The sequence below is a fragment of the Caretta caretta genome, chromosome 3 (genome assembly GCF_965140235.1).
Source record: "Caretta caretta isolate rCarCar2 chromosome 3, rCarCar1.hap1, whole genome shotgun sequence".
In the NCBI taxonomy this organism is placed as follows: domain Eukaryota; kingdom Metazoa; phylum Chordata; order Testudines; family Cheloniidae; genus Caretta; species Caretta caretta.
The window spans coordinates 145997334-146017963 of NC_134208.1; the positions used below are offsets into that span (position 1 = coordinate 145997334).

A 20630-nucleotide genomic window follows, 5' to 3' on the forward strand; every position below is an offset into this window, starting at 1 on the left:
CCAGGATATTAGAGAGGCAAGGTGGGTGAGGTAATATCTTTTATTGAACCAATGTCTGTTGATGAATTCCCGTTTTCCTTGCCTGGAATTGGGGCTACAGCAAAGATCTGAATGGTCCAGGATAAGAGATTAGAAGTGTATGCGTACACTCCTCTATTTTTTCACCAACACAGACATCCGAGAGCAACTGTTTTCCCCACAGAGTCCTTGTTTCACCACAAAAATCAAATGTGCTTTTAATTAAGGAATATATCGTTAAGTATTATCTATTTAAAATATTTTCATTAACCTTCTGTATCTTCCTTGTTTTTATTATTTCTTCTGTTTCCCTCCAGTCATTATTTTTCGTCTTTGTGTATTCTTCCATAACTTTCAGCATCTGTTTTTCCCTAGGCTGATTACTCTATAGGTAAAATTTCCCTTGCACTTTTCCCTGTGTTGTGTTCTTTAATGTCTTACCCATGTTCTCTCTCTTTCCTTGTTTCTGATCATTTTCCTTCCTTCTCTTTTCCTAAATTTCCCCTTCCCACTCTTTTCTTCCCATCATACACTTGTTATTTTTCCCCTCTGATGCTTACTTACTCATTCTCTTTTCTGTCCCTCTGTTTAGGTAAACTTGACTAATAAAATAGTCAAAACACTTTTTTGACTTTTTAAACAAAAAATGTTGTAACTTTTAATTTGAAAATGTTTTGTTTCAAAATTTTAGCTAGATTTTGTTTAAAGAAAAATGAAAAAGGGTAAAGAAAACCCTGAAAACATAAGGAAAAAATGAAAAAAATTCATTTTGGGCCAACAAAACGCTGCATTTGCCTTGGAAAGGGGGGAGGTGACGTGTCAATTTTTAATTTCAGCAGGAAAAAACACAAAGACCCAAAATGAAATTCTTAGGATTTTTAGGTTCATCGACTAAACTGAAAAATCAGTTATTTGATCAGCTCTGTGGAATAATTGGGTCTTGTGCCATTCAGAGCTATAGGCCGCAATTCCGACATATACGTACGTATATGTTAATTGTAGGCACATGGTTAAATGCTTTGTGGAATAGGAATGCACTTAAACACATGCTTAAGTACTTGGTTGAATTATTATCAGTAGCTTGAACTTCACCTGGAATTAAACACACAGCCACAGCTGAGAAGTGATTACAAGTGTCGTGTGATTAAGTAACTTGGGGTCCATGTGTAGCTGGAACTGCCAATCATTAGTATGTTCGGGAGGGGGCTCTCAGGAGCACTTGTTGAAATTCTGCACAAAAACTGAAGGGAGGGTTGGCAGCTCATCAGTTGGAAGTGACAGAGGAAGGGAGAGACCTGGCTTTGTGGCTTGATCACAGGAAGACTGAGACACCAATCCAATGCTGCTGGTAAAAAGGAAAATGTGATTCTAGGATGATTCAATCAAGGCATTTCCAGTAGAGAGAGAGGACTATGAATGCCATTGTACAAGGCATTGGTAAGACCTCATTTGGAATATTGTGTACAATTCTGATCACCCATGTTTTAGAAAGATGAATTCAGACTGGAACAGGTGCAGAGAAGTACTTCTAGGATGATCATGGGAATGGAGGGCCTATTTTATGAGACTAAAAGAGATTGGCTTGGTTAGTCTAGCAAAATAAAAGCTGAGAGGGGAGATGATTGCTGTTTATAAATATATGCCAAGAAAGGTGAAAGGTAAATGCCAGGAAAGGTGAAGAGATCTTCAAACTAAAGGACAGTGTTGGTACAAGAACAAATGGATATAAACTGTCCATGAACAAATTCAGGCTGGAAATTGGAAGAAGGTTTCTAACCATCAGAGGAGTGATGTTCTAGAACAGGCTCCCAATAGGAGTTGTGGGGACAAACAACTTAATTAGTTTTAAGAGAAAGCTGGACAAACCTATGAGTGCAATAGTATGATGCGGTTGCTTATGGTGGTAGTGGACAGGGCTCAACAGTCTTGGTTCTGGTTTATGTCTTATGTTCCTAAAGCTCATGCTTCGGGTTTCATCCGGCCACCAGCAGGGGTCAGGAAGGGATTTCCCACCACCCCCACTGTATTCTGGGAGGGTTTCTTTTATAGCCTTTCTCTGAAGCTTCAGGGATGGCCACAGCTGAAGATGGGATGTTAGGCGGGGAGGACCAGGGCACTGAGGTGGCAGTGAGCATTCTCTCTGTCAGGTGCGTGTTTGGCTGTTTCTTGCTCACATGCTTAGAGTCTAACTGATTGCCATATGTGAGACTGAGAAGGAATTTTCCCCTCGGTCAGATTGGCAGTGACTGGGATTTTTTCACTTTCCTCTGCAGCATGCTGGTGTGGGTCATGTGCCAGGATTATGTGGGTATATCTATCTCATTTAATCAATTCCCTCCCATTGTAGGGGCCTGGAATACTGGTGCACCTTTGTCCTTCCTATTCTCTGCTAGTCTTCTATGGATTGTAATACTTTGGTCTCATTTTGGTTGTTGGGTTTAGTGTGCTGGTGCTGGGTGCTGTTAGTTGCCTGTGATGTACAAGAGACCAAACTAGATAATCTAATCGTCCTTTTTGGCCTTCAGTCACAGAGTTTAAGTAGAATGCTAAATCACCACCACTAGCTATGACTGGAGCTCACATTTGGAGTATACCAGATTGCATCAGGTGTCAGGTATTTCCAAAATAATTTCTTGTGGGAGGATTATACATCCAAGGTCTTCACATGTCCGTATACCTTTCAAGGTATCACCGCGTGGTATATGCACGACTTCCTTATTTTGAAATATCTCACTTCCCTGTCACATTATGGGTCAGTGGATCTAGCATATGACCTCTAAATCTGAAAACTACTTGCTGTACTACTTTAAGTGTGTAGATACAGTGAATTCTTATTCTGATAATGTACTTCAAACCAATTTACTTACCATGTTTGTGATGTACATACCACCAGTGGTACATGCACCACAGTTTGGGAATTACTGCTCTCCATGTTATCAAAAAAGGACAGTTGCTACCAAAGGGGAAAAAAAAGGGAAAATCCAGCATTCCTTTTCACGCTCCTCTCCATTTTATTTTATTATAAGCAGAAAAAACACTGAAAACAAACTACAAGAAATACACAGAAATTGCAGCTATCACTTTAGGCAAGAGATTACCGAAATAACAGTTATTTAACGCACATAATTTCTCACGCAAACAACATGTGTTACAGCAGTAGAACCTGAAAGCAAGTCAGATCACAGAAATCTCAGCCCAAAGCCAGTCACAGAACTCCAACCATAACCACTTATTTTTTAAAAATCCATAGACCCAACCAACCCAGAATCTGAATCCTTCTACAACATCAAATGTCATGAGCAAGTCTCTGCCATCCCCATCTATGCTGGCCACAGGAGCCAGGTCAAAAAAAGTTACCCAATCCACTAACTGAGACTACGACAGTTTGTGTTGCTTTTATTACTCACCAGTCAGCACAATCCAGGAACAAAACAATTTTCAACATTTACTAACTCTCTTCAAAATAAATCACATATTGTAATAACCAAAACAACCCAAATAAATATAAAACAGATTCATGGTATCGGGCAGGGCTATGTGAGATATTTTCATTCACTAGCATGACCCGTCATAAGTCTCTTGTGGCTTCTTTTCAGCCTATCACTTGTAAAGTATGTAAGGTCATACCTCTTTCATGGAAATACTTCTCATGTCACTTTATCCACTACCATGAATTCACATAATGTATAGGAAATTATATTCCTTGTAACATTTTATATTATATTTTCTGCTAATAAATTTGCTTGTTTTCTGCCATTACTTTTCTTCCTGCCTTCATTTTTAATTTTCACTGTATTACTTAGCCTGTCATACCATTTGCTCCATCAAGAAAAAGGGTGGAGATGAAGTGTTTTCCTACAGCCATTTTCTCCTTTAATGTTTATTAATCCTTCTCTTTCATTCTTTTATGCCAGCTCTCCTTTCCCTTGCCCCTCTTCCTTTTTTCCTTCCTCCTCTCCAAGGGTTTCTTCAGTCACTCAATCCTCCACTCAGTCTCTCCCTCTTTTTCTACACTTCCTCTTTATTCTCTTTACCCCTGTTGCTTCCCCTGCTTCCACCCTATGTTACTCACTTTACTGAGTGTCAGCATACTACAGTGGAGAAAGGAGACAGGTGGTACTTTGGGGAGACTAGAGTCTTGAGGGTAAAGGAAGTATGCCAGGATTCTTTAACTGTTTCTCTTCTATCTCTGAGGAGAATGGCGGACCCAGTCCCCAGCTCCTGTGAAAGTGCTTTGGAATCATATCTTCCTATAGACCAGGGGTGGCCAAAACTTACATGCCCTCCAAGCCGCATACGATGGTCTTCAGAAGTTCGAGAGCCAGAGCACACCTGCCGGGGCTCGGGGTTTCAGCCCCTCTGCTGCTGAAGCCCTGAGCCCTGGCAGGTGCACCCCGCAGGGCTGAAGCCCCGAGACCCTCCTCCCCACTGGACAGAAGCTCCTACCCCACCAGCACACTACAAGGCAGAGAACTTGAGTTTACCCCTCTCCCCCCCCCCCCCCAAGTCTGGTAGGTAGAGAACGGGGGAGGGGAGCAGAGGCGGCTTGCGAGCCGCACTTCAATGGTAAAAGAGCGCATGGTTTGGCCACCCCTGCTATAGACCAGAAGAAGGGAAGCTGAAGATCTTCCCTTTTCATCCCTGGAGGTACTGGAAGAGAGAGTGGTGTCTCTGATGTGATGGTCTTGTGCTCACTTCCCTCCTAACGGGAGGGTAGAGGCTGAGGGTTTAGGGGGTCAACCCAGTAGCTCAGAATACAGAAATGGACCAGACTCATCTCTGATGTAACTTCATTTAAATTAATGGAGTTACACCAGGGATTAATTTAACCTTTTGAGCATTGCTCTGTGATATTGCCCTCACGCTGCTTGGGTAATCTTATATTTGTTATCACTGCTGTATGAGCAGCAATAGATGCCTACCTCGGAAGCCCGAGCAAGTGACCACCAACCCATTGCAATCTGACTATAAAGATATTCCAAGCAAAGCACATTGTCTCCTGGTCATAAGGGTGTGCAAAGTTGTTTTTATCAGTATTGACATGCCAAACCAAAATTCAGTTTCTATGTGATTTATGACCAGTGCATTATGAGTAAATGGAAGTGAATACTGGCTTTCTTGTGGAAGATGCATCTAACCACAGCATACATGATCATTTCACCTTGGTACACCGTGCAGAAGCTTGTTTCAAGTGCTCGTGAGGCTGACCCTATTTCTAAGTCTAGGTGAAAGAAAGAAAGAATAGCTAATAATAATAATTAAAAAATAAACCCTCTAAAAACAAATCTAATGAAGGTATGCACTATTTTTTTTCTAAGCAACACTCTCACCAGGGCACGTATTTTCTGATCATTTTATGCAGAGATACCAGATTCTGTTATGCCACCAGTTAAAACAGGCTCTTGCCTGTCAATGGATGGGCGTCGTCATGAGAAAGAGGAGAGCTGGCATGATGGTTGCCGAGAATGTTATTGTCACAATGGACGGGAGATGTGTGCCTTGATCACCTGCCCTGTGCCTAATTGTGGCAATCCTACCATACATCCAGGACAATGTTGTCCGTTATGTCCAGGTAAAATGTTGTATTCTACATTATATAATAAATCAACCCTGCTCCCACTTGTGTGCAAAATTTCCTCACCCAAAGTTAAAGCACAAATACAAGTCAAGAGACCAGGTTTTGATGCCCAGCTATACCAGAAACTAACTTGGGTGACTTGTGTTATGTTTTCTATGGTTCAGTTTCCCCAACTGTAAAATAAAGGTGTGAATACTTATTTCACATGGCTGTTGTGAGGCTTAATTCATTAATATTTGTACAAAGTGTTGCAATTCTAAAATATTATGATGTTTCCAGTTTATTAGCTGTGATGTCATATGAATATCATTTGATAAGCTATTACAAAATATTCATCATTTTTATTGAGTTAAGAATGAGATTTCATTAATGGTCACCTATTGATGACAGTGTTTCAGTGGGTCTGATGGGAATATTCATTCAATCAGATTTCTTGATTAATTGAATATTCTCATTGCATGTTGCAGAACAGAAATGTTTGCTCCTGTAATGGAAGATTATTGAGTTCTCTTTTTGGGTAGGAAGGCTAAGTGCAAATAATGAAGAATTACTGTGTTTTTAATTATAACAGAATATACACATTAAAAGTACTTGAAAGATCTTTACTTGTAGCCACCATCTAACTTAGTATAAAACTATTTCATTTTTAGTTTCAATGAAATTGCTCACAGGAGGCTGTTTTATATAATAAGCAATAATTATTACCTTAATAGATATTAATATATCGTTAATTAATATCTGAGTTACTGGATGGTAGGTGGCATTGCATAGTAAACGTCAAAGTTGTAATAATGATATTTATAGTAATAAAATGCTAAATCGATAGAAAATAAGTAATAAAAAGGATTCAGGTAATATTTTACTTTATTGTAAGATAAAACAAAAATGAAACAAAACAACAGGTGTGGAAATTAATATTTCGTATTATTCATATTAATATTTCGTATAAAATTCGTATCTTAAAATTAGTTAAAACATTGTTTAGTTAAAGCTTATGTTAGTATTAGGGACTTACCCAGTACTGGGATTTAACTTCTATGACTGAAGCAAAGTCCCCAGGGCTCTAAACTCATCCCCGCTCTGATGGGTATTCTGCTAATACTCAAGAAGCCTTGTGTGCCCTGAAGAGATGCATGGCCCTGATGAAAGCTCATTCTGTCACTCCCTCTCCAAGAGGACACAGAAGGTGAGAGAGGCCTGTCTTAAAATTCTTTTTCTAGAGTGCTCTCTGAGAGCTTCCTCAGAACTGCAGAAAAAGGGGCCTCCTGGGTATAAATAGGCATCATCAATCAATACTCCAGTAAGCTGTGTCTCAGCTTGAGCTCCCATTGCTCACTCATTGAAGAGACCTAAACCTCCATCTACTGAGGCTAGTAAAACAGCTCAGTTCATCTCCACCAGTGATTTGAAAGTGATAGGACGGAACATCATTCCCTCAGTGAGCACAGACCTATGTTGCCCTCTCTGGGACCTAGTGAAATCAAGACATATATCACCTCAGAATATTCAGCCAAAGGCTAGGTCGCAATCCATCCCAGGTCTCTCTGGTACCCTGACCAAATATGGTCACAAGCACACGCTACTGTCTCAGGAAGTAGCCTGTACTTCACCTGATACTGCTTTCTTGAAACTGAGATTGGTGCACGTGATGCAAATGACCTCCGTGCCCATTACTCTGGTGCTGATCTTTGCAGTGCAGATGCTCCCAGCATCAACTTTTTCAGCACTGAAGTTCTGTCCGTTACTGAGCAATCTTATGGTCACAGTGCAGCCTGAATCACCATTCTTCTCCTCAGCTGTTAGTGTCCTGTTTCTCAGTACCAGCTACCACAGTTGTTGTGGTACCAGTAAGCTCTTCAGCTCCAGTGCTGGGGGAAGACTCAAGGTCATCCCTAGAACTCCAGATAGGGAAGTCCCACTGTTAGAGGAGGTGTATTCATTTTCTTCCTTCCCTTCAGAGCACAGTAGGGGAGCACCTCCTACTCACCCACCTTGTTCCTATACATAAGACCCCTTTTGACATGCAGGGAATCTACAAGCTATCACTGCAAATGCAGACCTCTGGGATCTCGGGGAGAATATTCACCTTGGCATCCACGACCCCAGCCTCTTACCCCTACCGTGTGCAATATTGGCTCTTGTGAGCCACTTGGGGTATGCATCCAGTGAGGAAGCCTGCCTCTAGTGACCCCCTTCCCTCATTAGAGTTCGCTCTCCCTCTCCTATGAAACTTCATAGCTTTGCTTAAGAGAGGTAGCTGGTACACACTTGCACTGTGTGCCAGGAAGAAAAGGAAAGTGAGGAAGAATTACATGCTGACTGAAGTGCATCCTATCCCAGCAGCAATCTCCTCTTCCTCAGCAGACCAGACAGTAGAGCCCTTCTCTCCCACTGAGCCGTTGCATGGCGCACATTTTAGAAATTCCTGTGGAGTTGTGCGATTTTTCCTGCACTATTTACTGGACATTCTGCTGTGCCCATTAACAAAGTCCTTTTAGAACCAGGCAAAAACGTGGCAGACCCTAGCATCTGTGGTACCCAAGTCCCTTCCAATGGGTTTGAATATTTTCACACTCACCAAGTTCCTGAGTGCGTGAAAGGTCCAAAATTCCAGGACCACCCCATAAAATTACTCAAAAAATCAAAGATAAAAAAATAGTTTCTTTGGCAGGAAAAATTGCCCATTAGCAAGCCTGCAGATGCGCACTGCAAATTACTAGCTGCTCCTGTCAAAGTGTGGTTACTTCAATGGAACAAGGTGTTACAATTTATCGAGAAACTCCCTCAAGAACACAGGGAGGAATTGAAGTCTGTGGTACCTGAGGGACAGTTGGTAGCTCATCCATCACTGAGGTGGCATTAGATGTGTTTTACACAAGAGCATGGTCAGTGGCTACCCCCATTGCCACGTGCAGGGCTTCATGGCTACAGTATTCAGTAATACCGAAGGCAGTTTAGGGAGCAATTGAGGATCTTGGATTTGAAGTCTCTGACTGCTCAACACAAGAACTGAGGAAGCCCTGAGCTCTCTTAAAAATCAGAGAGAGACTCCATTCTTTGGGAGTCCATCTGACAGCCCCTAGGAGAAAGCAGGCCAGGTTACAAAGCTACTCTAAACAAAGGCCCTCCACTGTTATTACAACCCACAAAGATCATCGGAGTCACCAAGGAAGAAGCAGAGGTTGCAATGCAGAAGGCCTTCAGCTTTTTTCTCCTCCACTACACACCTTGTGTCCACCTTACAGCAGTAAGTTTGATGCCATAATTGAGAGCCCAGTGCATACACTGCTGTTAACCCAACAGTCCATACCCAATGAGCCCGAGTCAATTGGCCTGGTCTCTGGGACTCACTGCAAGGCTCTTTTTTTGTTGTGTAGATGTACCCTCAGAATTGTGGGTTTTATGGCCTTGTGCATTACATCACGCAGCATGTCAGACTTCATCTACTCTCCATGGAAGAGTGGTTGAAATCAATGTATCTTCCCAGCAAACATCATATGCACATGAGAGTGCAGTTCACTCAAGAAGTCCTCTCATCACTAAATTGGTGGAAGGACCCACTACCAAGGTCTTTGACCTTTTCTTCACCTCTGCCTACCAAGATGCTGGTGACCGATTCCTACATGCTTGATTGGGGAGCTCACCTAGACACTCACAAGCCTAAGATCTCTGGACTCACAAAGAGACTTCCGCACATAAACATCCTAGAGCTCAGAGCTGTTTGTCTAACATGCACAGCATTTCTTCCCATGCTAGGTTGGCTAATAGTTCAGGTAATGACAAACAACACAATAGCATTGTTTTATGTCAGCAGACAGGCAGGTGCATGATCATCCCCCGCCTTTGTGAAGAAACTTTTAGCCTCGGGAACACGTGCATTTGTTACCAAATCACACCACTAGGTCTTAATCGGCTAGGTATACAGAATGTCATAGCAGACCAGCTCAGCAGACAATTCACAGGTGACCACAAATGGACTACCGATGATTTGGTCCTGCAAAGCATCTTACGTGGGTGGGGATACCCAACCAACAGTAAACTTGTTTGTTTCAGATTAGTACAAGTAATGCTAAATATTCTGTTAAAAGGGGAAATCTGAGCCCAGGCTCCTTGTCCAATGCTCTTCTCCTCTCATGGATTCCAGGGATGATGTATGCCTATCCACTGGGTCCTAAGGAAATTCAGACAGGTTTCAGCAGATCATGTTTGCCACAACTTGGCTCAGGCAGTTTTGGTATTGAGACCTAAATGAGCCTGTCAGTTCAGCGCCCAGTAACATTACCTGTTTTACTTGATGTAATCTCCCAAAATAGAGGTCAGATCGTATATCCAGACCCTAGCATCATTGTATCTGACGGTGTGGATGCTAGCTGATTAACTATGATCAAAAGAAGCTGTTCAGCTGAAGTCCAGAATATATTGGTGCATAGTAGGAAAGATTCTACTAGACTGACCTATGCAGTCAGATGGAAGCAGGTCCCAATCTGAAAAGGATAGTGTCACTTGTCTCCCATAGAAGCCCCGAGGTGTGCTATTCTGAGCTATCTGCTATCCCTAAGCATTCAGGGCTGTTCTTTAAGCTCTATAAGAGTACAGTAAGCAGAAGTATCAGCACATCATCCTTGTGTCCAAGGTCATAGCATATTTTCTCATCCTACAAATTGCTAGATTCCTCAAGTGCCTCATTCATGTGTTCCTCACAGTCTGGGTCCTGCCCCCCCTCCCCCCCGCAGCTTTCTGGGACCTTAATATAGTTTTAGCCTGGTTAATGGGACTTCATTTTGAGCCCCTAGCAACTTGCTCCATATACTACCTATGAAAAAAGCTTTTTTTAGTAGCTATAATATCCCCTTGAAGGGTGGGGGAAATTCAGGCCTTCGTGGCTGGTCCACCTCACCAGTAATCCATAAAGACAAAGTGGAGCTTGCAGCCCCGCCACACAGAGCATTGCACCAGCGGCACAGTGAGCTGAGGCTGTGGGGAAGGGGGAACAGCAAGGGAGGGGCCGGGGGCTAGCGTCTCGGGCCAGGAGCTCAGGGGCCAGGCAGGAGGGTCCTGCGGGCCATAGTTTGCCCACCTCTACTCTAGGCCCTACTCTGTTTTTACAAAAAAAAGGCTCAAATGTTCATTTAAATCAGATGGTTCACCTGCAAGATTTCTTTCCCAAGCCCCACTCCAACTAAATGCAAGCCAAACTGCACACTGTTGGCATACTTAGAGCTCTCTCATATTACCTTGGCAGAACAAGACGATTCAGGAGTCTTGTAGCATTTGTAGCTACAAGGATGCAAGAATCAGGCAATATCTACCCAAAGCTGGTCTAAATGGATATCTAATTGTATTAAAACATGGCATAAATTAGCTAGATTAGATCCATTCATGCAGGTTAGATCCCATTTCACCAGGTCACAGGCAGCTTCTGAGGGGTTTTTTAAGAAGCGTACAAATTTCAGAAATGTAGAGGGCAGCTACATGGGATCATTTTTACCCAGCACTGTTCCTTAGTTGTGGCCTCAAGATTTGACACTCACTTTGTTAGAGCTGTGCTGCAGTCACTATTTAAATAAGACGCCTAGCACCCACCTCCTGACTGTGAGGTCACCATTTGCTCATCACCAGCATTGCAAACAGTGTGGACAGTCACACCAAGAGGAAAGAACAATTACTTAACCTGCAGCAACTGTGGTTCTTCAAGATGTGTTGTCCACAGGGATTCCATGACCCACCCTCCTCCTCCACTGCTGTGGCATCCTGTACCATATGGATTCTGTTTTGGCAAAGGAGCTGAGGGATGGTTGGGCCTATTCTGACTTTTATACCTTTCAGTCGGTGAGGGGGAGGACATCCAGAGTGTAGGTATGGCCCCAACAGCATTGCTGGCCAAAAGAAACCAGCCTCATGTACATGGGACAAGTCTCTAAGAACTACAGTTACTGTAGGGTAAGTAACTGTCATTTCCCATGTACTTGATTCTGGGATACTTGGTAAAAATTCTTGCAAGTCTCTGGCAGTTTCAGATAAATTTTAAAAACGGATGATTTTATTGTATGAAAATGAATAATACAATCAAATCAGTAGATGTTGCTTTGTTTTTATATTAATTTCAGTTTACATTAGAGTACCCCCATATTTTCAGTTTTTGATAAGCTGCAGATTTTTGTATGGATAAAGTGTTACATCGCAGAAGATGTTGGGAGAAAGCAGGTTAGGCAGCTGGGTCAGTTTGGAATTATGGGATAAGCACATTAGCTGAATGTGTCTGCCAAAATGGTCACCAGTGAAATAGTTAACAAGATTGAGCCTTACACTGTCAGTTTTAAATTTCAGCATTAACAATTTACAGATATGAATGAGGCAGCTCATCAGAGTTGCTGTTTTTCAGGCTGTTCGCGAATATTGTATTGGTTTATGCTCAGTTTCATGTTTTGGATATTTTGGCAACCATGAGGAATAGAAACATTTTTCAGAATGAAGGCTTAGATTCTGGAGTACAGTTCTTTGCAAAGGACAGATTCTGTGGCACATTCCACTGCCACAGAATCACAGAAAACACAGTGCCCTGAACATTATGAGTTTGTCTCCTTTGATTCTTTGTACTCTCAGCTTGGGGCTAGCCACACACTCTGCCCTGCTGCACTTTCTGCTTTTCTTGGAAGGCTGCACATAAGTCAGAATGCAGCAGGGCCACCCACATTTCAACTGCCAAGAGTTTATTCCTTTGCTGTATCCACATTTTTACATGTTAATGATGAGAACAAACTAAACAGCAGTAGTATTACAGAACACTGTAGGTTTCAGTAGGGAGTCAGAGGAAAGGAGTCATTACATAGCATTGCTGGAGTGTTGGCTGACTAGGAGAGTAACAAGGGTGTCACTCTTCTCTGTGTGTGTGGCAGAAAGGCTTATAAAATGATCAGGTATTCAGGAACCAATTCTAGAGCACATTTGACGAGCCAGGTACTGGTTCAGGAACATTATAAGCCTTGTCTTGTCATAAATTTTGCAGTAACTCAATTGCAAGAGTTGTTTCCATGCTAAGGGAGTGAGAAACAAAATTTGATGTTGAGCAGTGCTACCTGGTTATGCTGTTTTGACTATAAGCCCTGGGTAAGTTGCTGTGTATTAAATTGGTTTGCGGTTTTGCAGAATGCCCAGATGTAAAATAGGCTACTTGCTGAGACAAATAGCTTTATTCAGATATGCTATTAGTCATAAGCCATGGATAAAATAAGATAATGCTGATGTAATGTAGTCATGTACCATTACCAGAAGTTCCTACCATTAACTCTTTTCTTGGAGGATGATGTCCTCATGGAAAAATTATTAGCATCCCCAGTGAAGGCAGCTGGTATATGGAAATGGGCACAGACTGATCCTGTGCTATTCCATATGCTCCAATTTTTCTACAGGGCTGGCTTGAAAATTAAATAAAGAGGAAATATCCCCTTCTTGGGATGCAGCTGCTTGTGGGACAGCTGGCATGGGGCTATCTGCAGCATTGCACTGCTTGTGAGCTAATAAACTGACTTATCTTCTATGTCCAAGTTATTACAATCACCCTGAACACTTTCTGTCCCTTTCACATTTATACTCTTCTTCTTGTAGATATCCATTCAGCCTCCTTAATCGTTTTAGATGTTCTAAGAATTCCTTCCAAATTCCTGATATCAGACTCTAACACCATTTTATGTACAATACCCTGGAGAAGGAATATAACCTCCCACTTCTGTGCACATAGATCAAATTTGCATTGATATTTTTGGCTTCAGGTTTCCCTGCAAGCTCATATCTAAATTTTCTGCCCACCAGTACTTAGTATTTATATATAAATCGCTGACTTCCATGTTCTATAGCAGAGGCTCTCAACCAGGGGAGCAAACTTCTAATAATTCAGTAAGACAGAGGGCCATCCAGGCCAAGTTTGAGTGAGTAGCATCGAGAGCCCAAATGCCAGGCTGTATCCTTCTCACTGTTGTAACCAGGCAGGAGGAGAGGGTGTGGCTCCAAGTTTAAGAAAACTGCTAGAGCAGGGTGTGATTCAAAAAAGGTTGAGAACTCCTGTTCTGCAGCTATTTCATTAAGTGTGCCCATGTTTAATTGGTTTCTCAGATATGTATTAGCTAGCACTTTTTGTAAGTGGAGTCTCATATTACTTTTTCTGATGTCTCATTTCTCCCACCTTTTGCCATAATGATATGCACATAATCTTATTTATTTATACAGCTGCTTTCTCAGCTAACTTTACTTGACTTTGTTACTATTGTTCTTATATTATCAATAATAACAGTCAGAAAGTAATACACCTTGGTTGTATTTTATTGACGATAGTCCCAACATATTTTCATTTGTTTGCCTTTTAATTCTCTTTTCCTAGATGAATCAATTGTGCAGAAGCCAGAGCTCAGCAGTCCATCTATCTGCCATGCTCCAGGAGGAGAGTATTTTGTAGAAGGAGAGACATGGAATATTGATTCCTGCACGCAGTGTACATGCCATAGTGGACGCGTTCTGTGTGAGACTGAAGTCTGCCCGCCTCTTCTTTGTCAAAACCCCATCCGTACACAGGATTCCTGCTGTCCACAGTGCCCAGGTAAGCATGACCTACCAGTTATCAGCATGGGCCTTTCTGGATCTTCTGCAAAATCCTGTGAAATTGGCAATAAATATTTAGACTTGAATAGAGTCAACTGCTGGTTCTGTGATTGCATAGGAGCAATCCCTGTAGCCATCATCCATGACAGTTTCTGGAGAAGGATGTCCAAAACCTTCAGTAACAATACCTGCTTAAATCATTTGTGAACATTTAAAAAAAAATGAATAGATACTGTAAGGAGCAGTGCTATCAATAGCACTCACTTAATGTGAGGGTAAGCGCCAGAGGGTTGGAAAAGTGCAAATGTCTTCAAAAAGATTGGATGGGGATGAGGAAGTAATCCTGACAAATACTGTCTCGCAAATCCAGCTTCTATCCCTGTTAAAACAATGAAGAAAAGATTAAGAAACATTGAAACTAAGTGAAAGGAATTCAGCGAAGAGCAAGGAAAATGACTAAGGGACCAGAGAGACTGATTTATGAAGAACGATTAAAAGAGCTAAATATGCATAGCTTGGCCAAACCATGAGTTTAGGTTAGCTGTCTACAAGTATAGAAGACTAAAAGTGCCAAAAAGGGAAAATAGTATAGACTTGAGTAAAGGAAGTGTAGCTGGATTGGAAACATTTTTCTAACAGTAATATTACTTCTTATGGGAGACAATATGGTATTGTCTCCCTTAGGAAGTAATGGAAGCCCCATTGCTTGAGTCATTTAAAACGAACAGAACAAAACACTCACAAATACACTGTAGATAACAATACTGGGTTGGCGGGGGGATAACCTAATAGATCTCTTTCATCAATAATTTATGAAAAGAGAAAGGTGTGTAAGTATCTAGAGGCTAATGGAACCAATAAGTCAAATGAGTTTATAAAGAACAAATCATGCTGGATAAATTTGATGAAGTTTTTGAAGTTTTCCTATATTATTGGATAAATGGAGCACAGTAAACATAATATATGGCTTTTAGTAAAGAGTGTTCTATAATGCCTTATTAAACTTTATTTGAAATATTAAGCCAAATTAGTTTAAATAAGATCATTGTAACACTCATTAAAATTGGCTGTGGAACAGCTGATAGAGTATAACCTAAGGTTAATGATAAACAGCAGTATTTCAGATGAGGGGAAAATGGCCATTGACATTACAGAGAGTTAGCTTAGGTAGGCCTAGTTTTATTTGATACCCATATCAAAGATAAGGAAGAGAGAATAAGATAAACAGCAGGTTACATACAGACCAGATTGTGGTTGACTATACATGGGTGTGGAAGAGAGGGAAAGGGGTCACAAGGAGCCTCCCTTCCCTCAAATCCTTGTGTCCTTACACAGGGACCAGCCACAGTGCAACCGAAAAACAGAGCCACTGCTCTTTGTTGGTGGTGCCACCATCCTTCCTTCACTATGTGGAGTGAGGGGCTGTAATCCTCTGTAGCAGCCAGAAAAGTGGGCCAGACGTAGCGGAAACACATACTGCACCTGTTTTAAAGATGACTGAGCTGCTACTACAGGGCATCAGCCTGATTGAGAAGTCAGCAAGAATTCCTCCAGGGATCCAACTGCAGTGCAGCCCCTCCCATCCTCCTCCTTCCCCAAGTTCATGGCTGGCTTTTTATAGCACAATCCAGCTCGAAGTCTGCCAATACTAGTAAATTTTGAGATGTTGCAAAAAAGAAGAGTATTAAGATAAAAGAATGTAGGGAGTTTAGAAATAGGTAAACTTCAAAAGTTTTGGTTCAAATAGTGCAGCAGTTCTCAAACTGTGTGTCGGGACCCCAAAGTAGATTGCAACCTAATTTTAATGGGGTCACCAGGGCCAACATTAGACTTGCTGGGACCCAGGGCAGAAGCTGAAGCCCTAGTTCCAACCTCACCTGGGACTCAGGCTGCAGACCCCCTATCCCCCCACCCACTCAGGGTGGCAGGGGTCCTGCAGTCATGCATTAACTTTGTTGTCAGAAGGATTCAATGAAGTTTGAGAACCCCTGAAATAGTGGTCCTGTAGCTCTCATTATCCAAGATGTATCAAATTACTCAAACCTCCATTGGCCAAGATTTTTAAAAAATGGTGCCTACAGTTATCTTCCTAAGTCTGTATATGGACAGCTCAATAGGTGTCCTGATTTTTAAAAGAGCTGAACACCTACCAGCTCTCATTGACATCACTGAGGCACTTCTGGGTTTCTTTGCACATCTGAAAATCAGGTCACTTAGCTGCCCATATGTGGACTTAGGAGACTATCTTTAAGTTCCCATGGGGAGATTTTCATAGGCACAGAGGCCAGGAAAGTCCATCACCTGGATTCCTCCATGAACAAATACGAGTTCCAGTTTAACAGAGCAAACTCAGGGTTTGTCAGAGACTGAAGACCTGGGCAGTCGCGTCTCGTGCTTGAAGCAGGAGTCAGTAGACAGGAATCGGAGCTAAAGGTCAGAGCTGGGTTACCTGGAATGAGGTAAGGCAGGGGCAAGACTGAGTCTGAGGAAGGAACAAGACAGGAGCAAGGCTGGGAAACCAGTAGGGACAGGAACTATTTCAACCATTGGCAAATATTTTGAACAGCCACTGAACTGCTGCTGGGCTTAAGAGCTGGTCTGCTGACTCTTCCTATCTATCGGTGGTATAGCCTATCAGGCCACCTACAGAAAGTTAGCTGTGCTCATCAGGCTGCCCAGAGACTAGCTCTGCTGCAGGCCCTGATTCCTGACAGGGTTCTTACATACATTTGAGTTTCTACAGAGAATATTTGTTACAGGTTAGGGAAGGAGAAGATCACCCCAGCAGGTGACCAACTCGACTCAAATAACCTTTGCCAAAATGGACCTCAAAGTCAGTAGAAAAAAATCCTCACTTACTCTACGTGGAACTCAGGCCACACATTTCGCAGAGGCTTCCAGATAGGATATCTGTTGTGATAGGGCTGTCCTGTAGTCTTTATTGAAGTAGGACTAGGAGCACCCACCCCTGAGGAAAAAAAATCAACTGCCGGTTAGTCATCAAGGTTAGTGGACATTAGAACTAATTGGGAAGTGATATTTTCCCCCACAAAAAGTTTTGGTTTCTCATTGAAAACCTGAATCCAACTGAAAACCGAAAACAAAAAAAAATTGTGTAAAATATCATTTTCTGTTTTTTCAACGAAAGCACAAATATTTTCTTCCAAAATAAATGTCGCGGGATGGGGGAAAGAGGGATTTTATTTTTGACTAAACTTCATTTTTTTATGTCAGTTTTTCAGCACATTTTTTTTACCTCATGTAGTGACATGCGCTGCCTTGTTCTTCTCTGATTATTTGTGCACATGAACCCATTCTTGTTGCAAGTGCATGCAACATCCCACTTCTTTGGCCAGCAGTATTCATTAGGGAACCCCCGCAACCCATCCAGAAGGCAAAAAGGGCAGAGCAGACCCAACTGGCCCTCATTTTCATCTTACCAGCCATGGCAGGGAGATGAAACCTCTGCAATGTTCACCTGCTTCTCTGTGACTCTGTTGCCGTTAGAGTTAGTGATTAGTTAGAATAGTTGAAGGTAGTTATTTAACTCTTAGTTGGTCTGTTGGCTTAAAAAATAAGAGAGAAAAATTTGTATTTTTATTTTACTAATTTTCCTTAGGTAGTTAATAGGCTCAGTACCCAGCCCTCCTTCCCTCAGGTATTGGGTTTCGATCTGCTAAGGCAGAAGCAAAATCTCTGGATCTCCTGGAATTTAATACATGTCCCTCCTCTGATGTTTCTGTGCTACTCAACGTTAGGCATTGTAAGTGCCTTTTTTCTTTAGGCAAAGGGTGTGTTCCTGTCCATTGCTTCATCTTTTTCCAAGTGGACTCAGAAGGCAAGGGATGTCTGCCTAAGGCTATTTCTTCTCTAGCACCCAATGAAAACCACCTCAGACACCGAGAAGAAAGACCTAGCTAAGGCTCAGTCCTCCTTCCAGTCACTCTTGGCTAGTGCCCCAGTGAGTTCCACCTGGGGTCCCTGATATCTAAGAAACCCCAGTTATTGACTTAGATCCACATTCAATTTTTTCAAGGTGGGTAGGAAGGAGCATCATTCCAGAGATGAGCTGAGACATAAGTCTCCTTCTCAGGGACCCTCAAAACTGAGACACAAAAGAGTCAACATGTTTTAGACTCATCTCAATCTCCAAAGCTGAAGGGCAGCCAGTGGCCTAAGATGGCCCCTCTGGTACCTCTGTACTGGTTAAGAAAAAAGTGGTTGTAATATGGCTAAATCTGCTCACTGCCTTTCCACCAACACATCAGTACCATCCCTTCTGGTGCTGTGGCAAATTTGGCACCAAGTGACCTGTCTGTGGGCCCGGTATCAGGGTCCAATTTGCTGATTCTTACAATGTCAGCAGTGCTAACTAGGCATTCAGTCACCAAAACCATTTTACAGCATACAGTCAGAGTAGCTCTTCTAAGGACTCAAGGGATTCAGGTCTGCCAATATCTCAATGACAGGTTAGAGAAGGAGAAGATCACCCCAGCAGGTGACCAACTCGACTCAAATAACCTTTGCCAAAATGGACCTCAAAGTCAGTAGAAAAAAATCCTCACTTACTCTACGTGGAACTCAGGCCACACATTTCGCAGAGGCTTCCAGATAGGATATCTGTTGTGATAGGGCTGTCCTGTAGTCTTTATTGAAGTAGGACTAGGAGCACCCACCCCTGAGCAAAAAAACAACTGCCGGTTAGTCATCAAACAGACATCCATGTGGACAAGTATTCAAAGCAGAAAGAATGGTTATTTACCTTATGGTAATTGTGGTTCTTCAAAATGTGTTCTCCAAATGGATCCCATGACCTGCCTTCCTTCCCTGCGACTATGGAGTCCTACTGTTCCGGAATTCTGTGAAGGAACTAAGCAACAGTTAGGCCCACTCCATCCTATATGTTTTCAGGTGGGGAAATGCAAGGACATCTAGGGCGCAGGTGCAGCCCCATTGGACCCTGCTGGCCAAAAGAATCCAATCTCATGCATGGAATGCATGCACATTCCATGTGTGGAATTATGTGGACAAAAGATCTGAAAAGAACCACCGTAACTGTAAGGTTTCAGAGTAGCAGCCGTGTTAGTCTATATCCGCAAAAAGAACAGGAGTACTTGTGGCACCTTAGAGACTAACAAATTTATTTGAGCATAAGCCTTCATGGGCTACAGCCCACTTCATCGGATGCATGCAGTGGAAAATACAATAGGACGATTTCATATACACAGAGAACAAGAAACAATGGGTGTTACCATACACACTATAACTGTTATTTTTCCCCCCTACTGTTCCTCACACGTTCTTGTCAACTGCTGGAAATGGCCCATCTTGATTATCACTACAAAAGGTTTTTTTTCTCTCCTGCTGGTAATAGCTCACCTTAACTGATCACTCTCGTTATAGTGTGTATGGTAACACCCATTGTTTCATGTTGTCTGTGTATATAAAATCATCCTACTGTATTTTCCACTGCAGGCATCCGATGAAGTGGGCTGTAGCCCATGAAAGCTTATGCTCAAATAAATTTGTTAGTCTCTAAGGTGCCACAAGTACTCCTGTTCTTTTTAGTAACTGTAAGGTAAGTAACGGTTCTTTACTTCTGCTGATCTGTCTATTCATATTTCTAGATGAACCTCGTCAGCCTTCCTCATCGAGCAACGAGAGCATGCCCAATTACTGCAAAAATGATGAAGGAGATATTTTCCTGACAGCTGAGTCCTGGAAACCCAATGTCTGTACTAGTTGTATTTGCATGAATGGTGTGATTAGCTGCTACTCTGAATCTTGCCCACCAGTATCCTGTGAGAGACCTGTTTTGAGAAAAGGACAGTGTTGTCCTTATTGTATAGGTAAGCAAATAAACAAAATAATTTGCTCTTCCCACTTGGGAATAAAAATAAAGAGGTATATTTTCAATCAGTCGGAGAATGTACAGTCTCCTTTTGTGTTGGTGCAGTTTGTGCCTGCAATTGAATTGTAGGCAAAAATCTGCGTATTTGAATCTCTAGCTACTTGATTTGCACCTACAATGAGGTAATTAGTAGGGCAAAAATGCAGATGCAGTTTGCACCCAAAAATGGGAGGCCACCCTTCTGAAAATTTATAACTTGGTTACTTATCACAGTTGATGAAAACATTAAAGAGAAATTCATCCTCGTTGTATTTAATATGTTCTGTAATGATATGTAAGAGGATATAAACAGCATATTAAATACAACTGTAGATAATGCTAAATTGGAAGGTATTGTGAAAACTCGTAGAGAATAGAGACATTTTATGAAGAAATATAAGTCGGTTAGAAATATAGCTAGAAAAATGAGTCAACATGGAAAAATGCAAGTTGTATCTGGAGAAAAATATTAAACATAATCAGTGGAAAGGAGATTTTGGACAGCAATAATACTTTAAAAATACTGGTGATAGTGAACACAAATTGGATTTG

At 41.9% G+C, this 20630-nt stretch overlaps 1 protein-coding gene across 7 annotated transcripts in view; it reads left to right on the forward strand.

Annotated features, from left to right (window-relative positions):
* CRIM1 (cysteine rich transmembrane BMP regulator 1) overlaps positions 1-20630 on the forward strand; it is a 307580-nt gene that overhangs the window by 264346 nt on the left and 22604 nt on the right. For 5 of the 7 annotated variants that reach the window (XM_075126992.1, XM_048843698.2, XM_075126989.1 and 2 more), the window contains 3 exons: positions 5381-5590; positions 13971-14186; positions 19816-20037. In XM_075126992.1, coding sequence (XP_074983093.1) covers positions 5381-5590; positions 13971-14186; positions 19816-20037 — 648 coding nt within the window. The remainder of the gene's footprint in view (positions 1-5380; positions 5591-13970; positions 14187-19815; positions 20038-20630) is intronic. The other 2 variants (XM_075126987.1, XM_075126991.1) reach the window with 1 other exon arrangement.